Raw genomic sequence first — 15476 nt, forward strand, 5'->3', positions numbered from 1 at the left:
TCCAACTTGTCAATATCAATACCTGATATTACAAAGAACAGGAATATCTGTAGCTATATATCCATGTATTCATGAATTAGGGTACATTTTATTAACCTTAAAATAAGGCTATTATGCACTGACAGGCCCTGGGGGGGCCTTTTAAAAACCAGAGTGCATCTGGAAAGGGATACATTGCCAACAGATTGGTAATAACATCCAGAACACACAGTGGTTTCTGTGATATGAATAATACTTTTAAAATAATAATGTTTAAAGATACAAAAACAGCCAAAATACACAGAGCTACAGGCTCAGAAGTTGTGGACATTAGGACCTCGGAATGAGGACTTGCTTTCTCTCAGGCAGGGGGCTCAGTTAGGTAGCGGTCCTTAATGTGGACAGAGTCACATACCCGTTCTCACTAATATCTGAATGTGGACACGTGGCCTAATCAACCTCTGAATGTGGTTTTTGTCATCTGATCTCGATGCATCCTGAGAGGGTTTTCACCTGTAGTTAGACCTGTCCACTTGTGATCGCTCAGACCGCATGTTACTGCCAGGTGGGAATAGTGACCTCAATGTAATGCAGTCTTTCTATGATTGAATATCTATTTTAATAGCATTGAGTGATAAATGTAATATGACAGCATCTGAGGTAGTGAGAGCTATCTAAATAACTCTATAAACTATTGATCAGGTTCAAAAGATTGTCAAACCTTTAACCTTGATGAGCTAGTAACCACAATAGAAACCAAGCTAGATTGCCAGCTGGAGTGGTTCAGCCTTCCTCCTCTGCATGAAGAGAAACTATAGCAACCACCTACTTCCTCCAGCTCATCCTCCGCCTAAAGCCTCCACAGCAGAAAGAAAGAAAGAAAAAAGACAGAAAGAAAGAGACAAGGAAACACAGTTTGTGATAGGTGACAACTATACATCATTTCCATGGAAGAAAGTTTCTAAGGGGTAATGAGGCAAGTGTCAGAGGCTGTCTACAAATTAAATAAAGCAGTATCGAAAATAATATCTAGTGCAGATCTAAGTCGGACAAATAGAATTTTGGTGGATTTACAGAAAAAGTTTAATATTTTCCACTTTGAAGCAGATTATAAATATTCTTTTCCAAGCAAAAAAACTGTATACTTCCACACAAAACAGAAAATTTGGAGACTGGGAATATACTATAAAATCTAAAGAGTTCAATACATTTAGATTTACCTCTTCATACTGGTAGAATTAATGACTGTATAGTTCATGCAAAATGAAAACCTGGTAGCATCGCTACTTGATCATTTTTGCTTGTTTTGTTGTGATTTAATCTTGATTATTTTCAATACCATACAATATAAATAATGAGGCATACCCTTTCCATTAGCAACTTCTCACTGCTTAAACTTCAAAGTACAATACCACTCATTTTGACCAGCAAAGTTATGATCTGAATCTAGATAACCAAACTGAAGGCCGCATATGTATCATCTTTCTGCTGCACTCCCAGCAGTTCTCTCCATATCTAGAACAGGTGTCCCATGTCAAATGTCATAGCAAATCCAATGAGCTCTGCAATGCACCTGGCATGCAGCTGACTTACAGAGAGCGGAGAATGATGACTCAATAGGCTGAGGAAGTGACTGATGAGAGTCACTCAGCAGGAATGGTTGGAGGTCATCGGAAAGTATTATCAGGCTTTTTGAAGCTTGACTCACCGTGGCTAAATGAGAGGCTCACATCAAATATCTGTTTCTAATTCATATAATCTCCAAACAAAAGGCAGGCTAGTGGTAAACATTAACATTGAGAGGGAAAAGTCACACATATACGCACGGCAACACATATACATATTCACAACTGCAAAGTAGGTTGTAGAGAGTGTGCTGTGGTATACCTGAGGTACTCACTGCTGTAGAGTAGGGGTTCATCTTACAGGCGTTTTCAGCCCAGCAGCCACATCCATAATGTGCAGCCTGAGAAAAGAGTGGGAAAGATGCAAAGATTTTAGATGCAAAGGAGTGTTGCTGTTGTTTGAATCTGAACCTTTTTGTTTTGAATTCACGATACTGAAAAAGATCATGAAAAAGATCATGAATTCTCAAATAATAACTTTGAGTAAGGCATGCTCATGACCAAATGCAAGAATTTAAAACTTACACTGCAGGGTGGGGTGGTCATTTCAGCCTGATTTCCACATGATTAAATACACTAGAACACAACATTAATCTGATCTTTAGTTGTTTTTTTTAACTGATTGTTGATGCGTTCAAGGCCCTAAATCCTAGGGATTCATTAAATCTGTTCTGCCATTGTTAGTTGTTATTGGTTTTCCTGTTAGCTCTGTTACGTACATCAAAAAGCAGTGATGCTGGATTAATGCATAAGGTTAAAATAAAGAGAGGGCACAGAAAGCTGGGGGGATTCTTTGGTAACAGCTGCTCACCAATAACTCTTATCTGCTTATTTCAGACTTCCATTGAAAAATGATTGATTGAGTTCATTTTTGGCCACTAGAGGACATGAAATCTGCAAAACACACAGCCCTGCCACATTGTCGCCAAATGACATTGTTGGTGGTTAATGTGTTAGCAAGATATTGCCTGTTTATACATTCAGTCGTCCTCTTTACATTGGCATTGTGTTGAGGCCACTTGAGTAGTCTAAAGGGCAATCTGTCATAAGGGACAAATTGATGCCTTTTGATGCATTCCTTTTTTTCCTCTGGCGCACTAAGTGAAGCTAAGTCTCTACCTGCAGATACTAATAGTGCAAATAGTATCTGCAATAGTTGATCAAGGCTCCTAATGTCGCTATCAGCTTGCCGTTGTTACAGGTGGTGGGGAAATAAAATCAGTGAATCAATACATAAAATCAGTGCTGATTCTTTCCTATGGAGCCTCCATAAAAACAATTTTTGTCCAGTACATTTCTTCTGTCAGTCAGGCTGGTGCAGACAGTTTGGCCAGCTGTTGTCCTCTCAGCTCCTCAGGAGCTGCTGCTGCTGACAGACAGACAGCTGGTTCTGAGGACGGAGACAGTCAGTGTAGATAGATTGAATGGACTGAATGTCATCGTAGTTTTGTGTGAAAAATACTGCCTGCAGAAAACAGTTTTTAGGGGTGACTTCTAGCTCAACCAGTAGAGTGTGCGCACTATGCAGAATGAGTCCTTGGCAGCGGCACAGGTTCAAATCCAACTGATGCGTTTCATCCCCCCCCTTCCTTTCATTCTCCAGCTGCTCAATATCATAAAAGGCAATAAAAGTCCTTAAAATAATCTTTAAAAAAAGAAAACAAGTTTTATGAACAGTGAGACTACATCATACTGAAGATGTGTGGGCTGTAAAACCAAAACAATGAACTAAAAAAGGTTAAATAAAAAAATAAAAATCTGTAGAACCTGTAGTTGGGTATTAATTTTGGGGGGGTTTCTAATTTAAGTTCTCATATTACACAAGGTGATTTAATTTAGTGTTAACACAAACAGCTAAAATATAAATAACCTGGTTTATGCTGCTGATAGGTGGCCCACTTTTGATTGAGATAATTTAGTCAGGGAAATTTTAGTTTTTCAGCTGCTTTATTCCCAGCATATCATTAAAATTTGACCCAAATTACAAGTAGATGTACACCATATAAAATGAAAATTTTAAAAAGCATTGAAACTATGACATGCCTCCAATAATAGCTTTCTTAAGTAAAGTCAGGCCTGAATCATATCCTGTATGTGTCATTTTAAGAAATTGTTATGTGGGTAAAGACATGGACAGAGAAAAAAGAAAAATAGGGCCTGACTACCTGTCCAACCCTGCCGGGATGTTTCATGGCCAGGCCTCCACTAGACACCGCTGCAGCTACATTCCCTTCCAGGTCTACCACAACGGCTCCCACTGTGTCGAGGCACCCTGAACCGTTTTCCTGTATCACAGTTAGGAGAGGGGACACATGGACAAAAAACAAACAAAACAAATGGAAATTATCAAATAAGTATTGTTCTCATTACAGGCAACATAAGAGAGGGGAAATCCAAATATTCACATGCGGAAACAGAGATGTCACCTTAAATTAGGACGTTTCCAAAATTCATAATGTAATGCATGAATTTATGAATCACTCTTTGTTGCTCTTCATATCTCATCAAAAATAAGCTGTTGTGATTTCAATCAGCTGCTTTCCTTTCCTGATTGCAGTCTGCTTGGGAAGTGACTTAATCGTGAACCATCATGACTCAGACTGCATGATAAAGAGAGTCCTACAACGTAAATGTATAAAAATGGCATTAGGATACACTACTACCAGAACCTAATGCTCTTCATTAAACCCTGGACTAAAAGGCAGAGTTTAAAAAAAGGATTGCAGTGTTTCTCATCATCTCAACAAAAACCAGAGCCAACTAATTTCAGAATGCTACACTGACCCTGCTGTCACTCTTTATGTGTCAGTGTCGTCAAATAAAAAATTCACAGTAAATGATCGTAAAACTTAAGAGCATCTTTGGAAATATATTGAGATGCTTTAGGAGAACAACATTATAACTTACTATACACATCATGAGACAGGTGCCTATATTACACAGGAAGAAAATAATAGAAAGATTTTATTGCTTGGCAAAAAGGAAGGGTCATAAAAGGAACACTGTGTATGAAAATTAAAACCAGACTTGTTTTTTGTTGAACCCATGAGTTACCCATGAAAAATAGGTTATTTCCTGTTATTTGACTTTATATGTTTGTATTAAAATTAAAGAGAAGGTTGATGCCAAATCCCTGTGAAACAGACTAAATCTCTGACCATGACATGCGTGTGAACAGTCACAGTTTGAGAACCAGTTATGTTCAAACCAGTGGTAGCCTAAATTGCACCAGATGGTAACATATTAATCTTTATTAGGTCAAGCAGTTTTGTCAAAACAACCTTAAACTCATTAGGCTAACAAGCCATTTGACACAAAAATCATCATCATTTAACAATATTTCACTTGCCTGAGTCAACAAACAATCCATCTTAATTGTTAGTCTTTCTTCTTTGTGGATGTATCATTAATATTGAGGATTGATGATACAGAACTAAATAAACAGTAATACTCAAAAACAGGTCCAATGAAGCATATCAGGCTGTGCGTGTTAACATGACTTACTCAACACAATTCACATCTGAACCAAGATAAAGTCTCATGTCATATTCTGTGCTGATGCCACTACTAGTAACTTGAGTAGTGGATGAGAATGAGTGTGCTCTTAAATGCTTTCTACACAGTTCATCATCAAGCCACTCTCCAGTTGTGCTGCTCAGGGCACTGAAACCTTGCTCGAACTCTTGTCAGCGCTTTAATCGTTTCTTGGAACCATCTGTGCAACCTGGTAATACCATTTGCTTTAATAACCCTATGAGAATGTGAGATCATAACTGGCAGAATATATTTTGATGTCTAAGTTGAGGAGACTTGTTAACTTCCTCTCTTGTATAAAACAGCACACTCTACTTGATGTTTCCTACTTTTTTTAAATTCACTTTGATGCAATATATCGACATGCATTACTGCTGGTTGGGATCTGCAGAGTGGGCTGCAAGCCTGATGAAAGAAGAAGTGATGCAGTCACATTCATAATTTACAAAGTTAATATATACTTTTATTGCAATAAATTCCTAAATCACTGTGATATGTTTACACATATTTGCAATTATTTATTACTTTTTTATTTTATGCACATGTTGAGCTTTGAATAGGGCATGATTCTCGTGATTTCAGGGAAAACCACATGGTCCTACTGTTGCTACTGCTGTGCCCTCTCACCTTTGACTGTCTTTAGTCTGAACTTAATAATTTGAAGTTATTTATTTTATTATTAGTGTAGTAAGTGACTATTACCTTAATCAGCTTATATGACAACTGTTGCTATGAGAAAATAAACAACCCTGTCGTGTCTGACAGACCCAAATCACTTTTTGTGCAACTATTTTGAGAAATTAAATTAGTGTTTTAATTTAAATATTGAATTGAAAAGAGCAGTGTGTATGATTTAGTGGCATCTAGAGGGAAGGTTGCGGATTACAACCAACTGAAGTAGTAACTGTGACGGCCTTCAGGTAACGTAAAAACACAGAAAGCCTTCTCTAGAGCCAGTGTTTGGTTCGTCCGTTGAGCAACTGAAATTCTACACCAAGCAAGAATGGGAAAACATTTCAGTTTTAAAATGACTGCAATTGGTCTCCTCACCTCTCCTCTCCTTCCCAATCACTTGAGACTGACTCTAACACATAGTTGTTAGAAAAAGAGGTGATGCTGCAACAGAGTGGTAAATATGACCCTGTCCCAACTGTTATGAAACATTTGGCTGGCATGCAATTCAAAATCCATCCATCACCTTCAACCGCTTGTCCCTAACAGGGTCGCGGGGGGGCTGGAGCTGGTCCCAGCTGACATTGGGCGTGAGGCGGGGTACACCCTAGACAGGACGTCTATTGCAGGGCACATCGAGACAAACAGAGACAGACAACCATTCACACTCACAACCATTCATAGTCACAGTCACACCTACGGACAATTTAGAGTCATCAATTAACCTAACACTTGCATGTCTTTGGACTGTGGGAGGAAGCCGGAGAACCCGGAGAGAACCCACGCAGACATGGGGAGAACATGCAAACTCCACACAGAAGGGCCCCAGCCGGGATTCGAATCATTTAATCTTGCTGTGAGGCGACAGTGCTAACATCACCGTGCCGCCCCAAAATTTAAAAATGGGCACATCATTTTTTTTTTTTAATTTCTCATTTGCAACATTTCATATGCTGTCTTTGTGCCATTAAAAATTAAATATGGGGTTTCAATGTTTTGAAAATCATCACATTCTGTTTCTATTTACATTTTACAGCGTCTCAACTCTTTTTGAAATGGGATTGTAAATTAAACAGCACTGTTTAATCAAAGTGAAGTAGTTTCATTTACAGACCTAATTTTAGTACTACATACAGGCACAGGTATCACTTTGCTCTCCATATAGGGGAATAAGATAGTACGGTTAACGCTGCTGTGATTGACATTACTTTTTATTGTTTTAGCCGAAATAGATTTCTATTTCTATTTTCCTTGTCTAATGTTTTAATGTAGCCCAATTAGCATTAACATTTCAGTTTAGTACGAATGATGCTCCTGCTTAGGTCTCCATGACCCTTGGTTAGATGGTTAGAACTAAAACCCTTATAGCATGTGTGGGGTAAAGAAAAAACAGGATGTTTTCAATGATGAATTTCGAAATCAGCAGCAGGGGTGGATCCATTCTGACTCAAGTGATACAGGTGAGAAAAATACATATGATGCCATTAAATCACTTCATCTTATCTTAACAGAGTACTCACATTTTCCCTTGATTGTCGTCTTTTCTTTGCCTGATTATGGCCTGTGTCCATTTTTTCTGCCAGCTCCATCTTTCGCTTGTTCCTCTTGTACGCAGATAAACTGAACTCTGTGGTGAAAATAATAATCTCAACCTAATGCAACCACATACGTTGACACACTAATTCCAAAGGTTGTTTTGAGCACTGAGTTTCAGTTCAGTTTTGTAGCTACAGAAAATACATTTCTTCGATGAAGCATATTTCTGAGTGAGTGCAACAAAACTCACTGGTGGCCATTTTTTCTGAAGGGCATGGTGGTATTCCATGGCTGACTGCCCAATCATGTGCTCCTCGTCCCACTAAAAAGCTGACAAAAGAAAACAAATTAATAAGTGCATATAGTCACATTAATACAACATTAATTAATAACCATTATAATCACCAGGGTGGTATTCTGCCAGCTGATAGTTTCCCTTTCTGTGCTTCACTCAGTAGACGGTTTGCAACTAACACTGGGTTCTTAATACCTGAAGGAAAAGTCAGAATCATCACAGGGCTAGCCGTTCATTCTGTGTTATTTTATTACAGTCTAAACAAATCAAGACACTTTGCAGAAACACACATTGGCCCTCATTTATCAAACAAACGTACGGCAGAAAAACGTGCATACGACCATTTCCAAGCAAACTTCGGCATTAATCAATTTGGACGTGAGCGGGAGCTACGATCAAATCTCACGTCTGGTCTGAGATCGTGTACGCAAATTTCAGCCTGTGGATTTGCGGTGCAGCACAGCAAAATCTGGCTGAAAATAATGAACAAACCTCAGCTGTCATTAAGCATAAGCAGTCACATATTAAGAACAGATCAAAACGGATTCTTAAAACGAATAAAAAAAATAAAAATTGTGGTTGGAGCAATTGATTGTACTCTTGTGCGTCTGAAGGCACCATCCATGAATGATTACGCATTCATCAATCGCAAAAACTGCCACTCGATAAATGTACAGGTGATTTGTGATGCCAAGCTGTCGCTTTTAAACGTGATGGCCAGGTGGCCAGGGGGGGACACGCGATTCTTTTATAATTCAAAACAGCTCGGCTCCAGCCCCCGCGACCCCGACAGGGAAAAGCGGTTGAAGATGAATGAATGAAAGGAAAGCGCACTGCAGACCCAAAGTCATCTCCTCGGTAAGTGGCTACCCTCGATAAGATGGTGACAAAGGTTAATCCTCTAACGGAATACCTAATAACCCCGCTGGCAAACCCCGCTACAGAGCAGGAGCGCAGGTTCAACAGTGCGCGCACACGCACACGGGTCACAGTGGAGCATTGCTTCGGGTTGACTGCCTCCGTTTTTCTTTTCCTACCAGCGTTTCTCCTCTGCATGTTTGATCTCAGTGGGCGAGGCCTCCGAACCAGGAATATTTAAGGGCGTAACATGTTAATGACGATCAAATTCAGCCGCCGCATTTATCAAGGCCCGCTCATTCGTACACTGAGTTTGGTCAGATACGAATGTTTCATAAATCACACGTGTGTCCTGTTGTACGACCAATTCTGCGCTCAGATCTGCGCCCGTTTTTACACAAGATTGATAAATGAAGGCCAATGATCCTTTAGTAGAATCAATAAGTTGGTTGGTGAACTGAATGGTTTTTCAAACCTAATATTTGTTTTGTTAATTTTCACGTGAAATGCATTCATTACGTTCATTCATTGTTACACATGCACACCTATGAATACTAGGTTGCTTTCAGTCTATTCACACCTTGTGAAAAACACAGGTTGATAGGTATATATTTTTATATCTAAGCTAACAAAGTTTGATTCATCATGCATAAACTACATGGCTAAGTGTTACATGATGCAGACGTGGTGATAAAAAACAAACAATAGTGCCAGCTGTCACCCATGCGCTGTTGTTGGAATAAATCAGGAGTTCTTGTAACAAAAAAAAAGCTTTTGTTGTAAAGCAGATGAAGTATGCAGAGGTACATAGAAACAGCATCTTTGTCCCCCCATTGATAATGAACCTCTAAAAAACTCTGAAATGGTAGAAAGTAAATCAGTAAAACATATGACATATAGAGGCTTGACTCATTGCCATTCCTTCCAGGTGAGTGGAAATCAGGGCCACAACAAAACAGCATTATTACATAGATATCAAAAAGTGTAATAACTCACCACCGATAGCCCCTACAGCGCCAAAATGCAGCGACTTCCCATCCATGATACTAGCATCGCATTCAATTTCCCCTGACAAATTAAGGTTGGAGCCCATGCCCGCGTTTGTAAAAGGAGAGTCCTGAGAAGAATTAAAAACATGCAGTCTAAATTAAACTATATTTGCAATGAACCATACTGTCATTTTTAATACAGTTTAACCAAGAATAAAAGACTCACTTTTTAGGGTTTGTACTGTAGTATAAATATTTCCAAATAAGAAAAGTCCTTGTCTACTGTAGTTTTAACTTTTAAAATCAGCAGCTGTCCTGCTAAAGGCACAACATTTGTTAAATACTTTAAAACAGCTTGATCAAAGGGAAACCACTTGATCACCAACTAAAAATCAAATACAGAATAAGGGCTAAGCCATACGATTAAAAATATTTTAACATCATCAAATTGTGACTGGTGAACTACTCTCTGTAACACAATAACAATCCAATCGTGAATCACTGTTGCTATTGTTACTTATGTTATTTGTCTGGGACAATAATTAATTGTACTTAAGGCTCAATAAGACAAAGTTCCTTTATAATTATATGTTACTGTGTTTACTGGCTTTGGCTTATTTATAACCTAATAAATGGAAGGTTTTGGATTGTTTATCAAGTTTGTTTCTTGTTTATCATTAAATTTATATCGTTTATGTGTTATGCCTTATACTTAGTAGTATATAATATAATATAGAATAGTTCCTTGCTAATGACCAGATGAAAACTAACTTTCTATGATTTGTATGCATATATACATACAGTGGTTGGTGCACTCTTTGTTCCAAGCCTGACCTGAGGAAAATATTCTGTTACATCATCCAACAGGATGTGTGTACATGCATTGGAGGCTGGAGCAGAATGAAGTAATTTTGGATAAAACACAGACACATTAACTTATCCTCACTGAATGTTTTTTCAATGTTGTTGTTAACTTCAATCTGGGCCTTAAAAACATATCTTCTACATTTTGTAAGTGGGGTGTAAATGCTAAGTTAATAAAGGTTGACTTCTATATAATTAAACTTGGATCAATCAACCAACCTCAAGTTCAACGAGTGCTGCAGCAACTGCCTCCACTGCAAGTGCCCCAGCTTTGAGACGGTCCACAGCCTGGAAAAGACAGATAGAGGCACATGCTGAAGGCGCAACAGATTTCCAGTCAAAACACCAAATACAGCCACTGGGTTTGTACAGTACTTTGATTACCTACCTTCATATAAGGCAGTCATGTATCTCTCTTATAATACGAACAGATCAGAGTCTTTACTGTCTTCTCAGGGCTTTTTTGTTTTCTAGCCCTTACATAATCACATTACAGTGCATTTACTGCAAGGACATTCTTAAGAAACTGCTTTAGAGTGTCGAAGAACAAAGACTTCCATTCCAACAGCAAAATGATCTTAATATAGCCAAATGAAAATTGGAATGACTTCAATACAAGAAGATTAGAATGCTTGAGGGAGACTGCCAAAATACAGATTTGAATCCCAATGATAATGCAGTATATGCGCATCCAACCTGAGCAAACCTCTAAGAAAGTGTACGAGAAAATCTAATTATCTTGCTGATCGAACCGATGAAAAAAGGTTGCTCTATTTACTTATCACATAAAGAAAAAAATAATCTATCCTGTAGATTCAGAGGTCTCAGCAGATTTCTTTTTTGGTGCTAAGATTTTTTTAAGTAGCTGGAGTGCAGGAATTGCACAAATACAGTAAATGAATGTCTGTTACATTCAGGCCCTTGCCAAAGGAGTTCACACAATGCTGATTAAGTCTATCTTCACCAGGAAAAGCTCTCTGTATTTCACGGTCTACCAGAGTTCAATTCAATTCAATTCAATTTTATTTACAGTGCCAAATCATAACAAAAGTTATCTCAGGACACTTTACAGAGTAGGTATAGACACTCTATGATTTATTTATGATTTACATAGACCCAAAAATTCCCACGGTAAGTATGGTGGCAACAAAAACCTTCCCTATAACAGGCAGGAACGTTGGACAGACCCAGCTCTATGGAGGACGGCCATCTGTCTTGACCGGTTGGGGAGGAAGAAAAGGAGAGAGAAAGACAGAAAAGACGAACAGATGGACAGAGCGAGGCAAAGACAGACAGACAGACAGACTTCCAGAGATGCAAGCAGCCACAGAAGTAACAGTAATTATAATAATAGTTAAAGTAATGTAAATATGACTTATATGTTATGGTGGTTAATACAGCAGATCAGCAAGAAACAGTCACAGCCAAGGTGACATAACATGACAATGACATCATTGTCATGTTATAAGTTGTGGTGTTAGGGGCGATGTGAGGATTTTTACAACAAAACTTTTAAACTTCTTTTCCACAAGCCAGAGCTAAAAGTGGCAGAAAGGGGGCAGCCCATAGCAACAGCAGCTGCAAGAAGTATGGTAGAAGCTACGACAGAAAACCCTAAATAGGTCCATTTTGGAAAAAGTGATCAAATGAGGATGAAGAGAGCGCTCCTGGGGGTGGATGAGATGCCGCAAGCTCAGCTGCAGGCATGCATCATAAGTATGCAAGGACAGTGTTTGTGTCATTACTCTCAATGCCAGACGGGGAAAAAGAAAGTCCCACACTGCAGGTTTAAGTAAAGCCCTAAAATGCTACTTTAATTGCTCTACATTCGGAAAGTATTTAAAACCCATTACTATGATGTAACACATTTTTTTAACTTATACATTTACAAACAGGCAGAATAACAGAAAGTTGTATGTACAAACAGTACATAAGTTATGTTGCTAGTTTGCGCGCGCACACACACACACACACACACACACACACACACACACATATTTATTAGATAAACTTACTCGCTGACAGGCTCTTTTGCACACATGCTTGTACTCCTTCGCCTTTGATTCAGAATGGTATCCTGCTCCTGACAGCAAATAATAGGAAAAAAAACATGTGACCTAAAGCCATGATAGTTGACCTGCTCTAGGCAGGAAACTATATTGGGAGAGTACCAAGTGCATGATGGATATACTAATACCCTTAATCATGTTTACTTATTATGAGGTGCTGTGTCCAATTGATTTGTAATAAGCCCCTAGTTCTACTTGTTACGTATGGTGTGTGCACTTACCTGCATGCACTAAAACAAATCCACCAACACATTTTGGATTTAGATTCTTGCTTGATTCCTGATTTTTGGAGCACGAGTTAGCCAGGGGAGAAGAGGGTTGCTGCTCTTCGGCAGAATTAGTTAGACTTTCCATAACCCCTGCATAACTTTACAAGCTTATCATGGCCTATCGGGTAGTGGCAAGAAAACCATATCCCTGGCACGCCTGTAACAGGAAAATAAACACAAAAATTATCATTTAGGAGTAATAAAGGAAATTATGATTTAACCTTTTCAACGGATATTACAGATGTAAAGAGCCTCTTGCAAAGCAGCACCGTAGTTCTTAGATATACCACCTGGACCACAAAGGCACTGGCACAAAGGAGGAGACAGGTTTTCACTTGGACCAACACCACAGCACAAGTTAATTGCACCGACAATCAATTATGTGGTTAGAGGAATGAATTCGGCCAGAGCTGTCGAACAACTGACACTTACTCAAGCATTTAAGTTAACTTAAAGCTGCATTGTAGCAAATGTTGCATCTGAATCCTGATCCGAAGGACTACAATTTAAACCGTGCATATAAAACTATCACCCATCTCGTTAACCCATGTTGACGTTGACGTTATCAACTTTTTAAACACTTTATGTTGTTAATGTAACGTTACACGTCAGTTTAAAAAATGCAATTTTAACAAACATTGCTTAGTTTGTGTTACGCATCTTATTGATAGTAAAGAAGTAACGTTAAACTACATAAACAAATAAGTTATATCAAGTCAAGCTAACAGTCCTATGCTTTCGTTAGCTTGCTAGCTAACTGCTAGCTAACACACTAGCAAAACAATCTCAACTTACAATTTGCACTCCTCTCCTACTAGCGACAGAACTGCCTGCTAACCACGACGTTACCTGGGATGTGTTTATAATACATGAACAATAGCGGGACTCATAAATCTAACTGAGACAAACTTTGGTGCCACTCGCTTTTTACTCATCTAAGCTAAACGCAGCTAGTTAGCTAGAGCATACAAAAGCACTTCCTGGTTCATATACACGTTGCTAAGGAACTGCGTTCATTACAAATATTGACACACGTGGGCGAAGCATGGGAAGAAGCTGTTCAAAATAAAAGCTGAATATTGCCGAACGAAATAAATAAATAAATTGCATTTGCAAATGTTTTACGGCCAAAATTCATGCACAACATGCACACCGCAAATATGAAAATACGGTGTTCGGGGGGAAACACGTAAAACATGAAGCTAAAACAAAGCAAAACCTACATTTATAAAGTTAATATTAAAACTCACAAATGAAAATCAGCACCAATGCATATCTTACATGGTTGAGTAAACACACAAATGAAAAAATGAATATGGTTTCACATTTATTTTTTATTTTTTTTTACATGCTTTAATATGAACCTCACCAATATCAGAGGGGCAGTCACCAAATGACAAAGACATACCGTATATCGAGTAGGCTATATAGTATATAATATAAATAGTCATGTAGATATTTTTGGTTTTATTTGCCCTGAGATTTCAGCCTTTTTATCTTTAGGCTGACATACATGCACCACTGATACAAAGTCAGCAGCTAAAAACATGTAGCCTACAATAGTTACAGATTGTTTGGATAAGGAAGCAATTCATAATAGTGGACACGTTTTGTAGATTATTTTCTAGCTGTAAGGATCTAACATGATCACTGATAAAACATTTGACAACACATGAAATAATGCCATCTGTCAATATGATTATTAAAAATGTCTCACTAACATTAGCTGTCTTGCTGCAAGTCTGTACACTTACTAATTTGACTGATATTATTACATTTTAACTTATTATTCTTGTTGTCAGCCATAATACATTGACCTGTTCATTGCATTGATTAATAATGTGTAAATATAATTACACAGTGGTCAGTTAAGCTAACTGACCAAATCAAACAGTTGTGACTGTGATGGTAGCTGCACCTGCACAGCATTACTCAAACACACCATAGACTTTTTTTTACAGCCGATATTTCGTATAGTAGGAAAGTCACAGGTCCAGCTTATTTCCTTTATGGCAGCTCAGCTTCATTTTGGCGTCTCAGGAGCCATTCCAATAAACCAGCATACATAATATCAGGACACGGAGACTGACTCCCCTAAATGGAATGCAGGCATTAATGTTAAAAATGACACTTACACTTGAAAATATCTGAAGACTATTTGGTATTGACAGGACATGTTGGAGGCCCCAGAGACGTATACCATAACTGTGACATCCCTGGTTTGAGTCAGGCCATGGATCTTTATTGCATGGCATTCTTGCTTTTATCTTTTCATATGTTTCCTGGTATTTGACACAGACAAACGATTAAATACAAGGCAAAAATACCAAAAAGTGATCTTCCATGAACTCTATTAACAAATTTTATTTGTGCAAGTTAAGGTCCCACAGCTGCAAATCAACTCCACAGTAATCACTTTGCTTTCTCCAGAACAATAGGTAGGGGGAAGAATAGGATGTGCTCCATATGGTAAAAAAATGAAAGATGTTTTATTAATACTTGCAGTTCAATTCTTTAAAAAAAAATATGAATCTTTAATCATAATGTGCAGTGTAATGTTGTATTCTTTGGATCATTTCAACAGAGTTGTGCTGTTGAGCAATTAATGGGAAGAGAGCTGGGACCACAGGGTGCAGAGCGGTAACAAGGAGCCAGGTAGCCAGAGTCACACTTGAAAACCGTCTTTTTACGGGATGTACCCTATAAATTGTCCACATCATAACCTTTTAAATAAAATATACATTTTACTGTTAGCCTGTGAATATTTTCATTTGTCCAGGTCATCG

The 15476-nt window shown here is 38.3% G+C and overlaps 1 protein-coding gene across 1 annotated transcript in view; it reads right to left on the bottom strand.

The window, feature by feature from the left end:
• The window catches only part of tasp1 (taspase, threonine aspartase, 1), a 30757-nt gene extending 17121 nt beyond the window's left edge, over window positions 1-13636 (bottom strand). The window contains exons 1-10 of the mRNA XM_083922604.1: window positions 13486-13636; window positions 12643-12847; window positions 12368-12435; window positions 10572-10640; window positions 9496-9616; window positions 7752-7836; window positions 7597-7676; window positions 7331-7437; window positions 3770-3889; window positions 1867-1945 (exon numbers count right to left, since the gene is read on the bottom strand). Of these exons, the coding sequence (XP_083778730.1) occupies window positions 1867-1945; window positions 3770-3889; window positions 7331-7437; window positions 7597-7676; window positions 7752-7836; window positions 9496-9616; window positions 10572-10640; window positions 12368-12435; window positions 12643-12775 (862 nt within the window). The 5' untranslated portion in view covers window positions 12776-12847; window positions 13486-13636. The remainder of the gene's footprint in view (window positions 1-1866; window positions 1946-3769; window positions 3890-7330; window positions 7438-7596; window positions 7677-7751; window positions 7837-9495; window positions 9617-10571; window positions 10641-12367; window positions 12436-12642; window positions 12848-13485) is intronic.
• Window positions 13637-15476: the final 1840 nt, after the last annotated feature.

The sequence above is a fragment of the Echiichthys vipera genome, assembly GCF_963691815.1.
Source record: "Echiichthys vipera genome assembly, chromosome: 11".
In the NCBI taxonomy this organism is placed as follows: Eukaryota; Metazoa; Chordata; class Actinopteri; order Perciformes; family Trachinidae; genus Echiichthys; species Echiichthys vipera.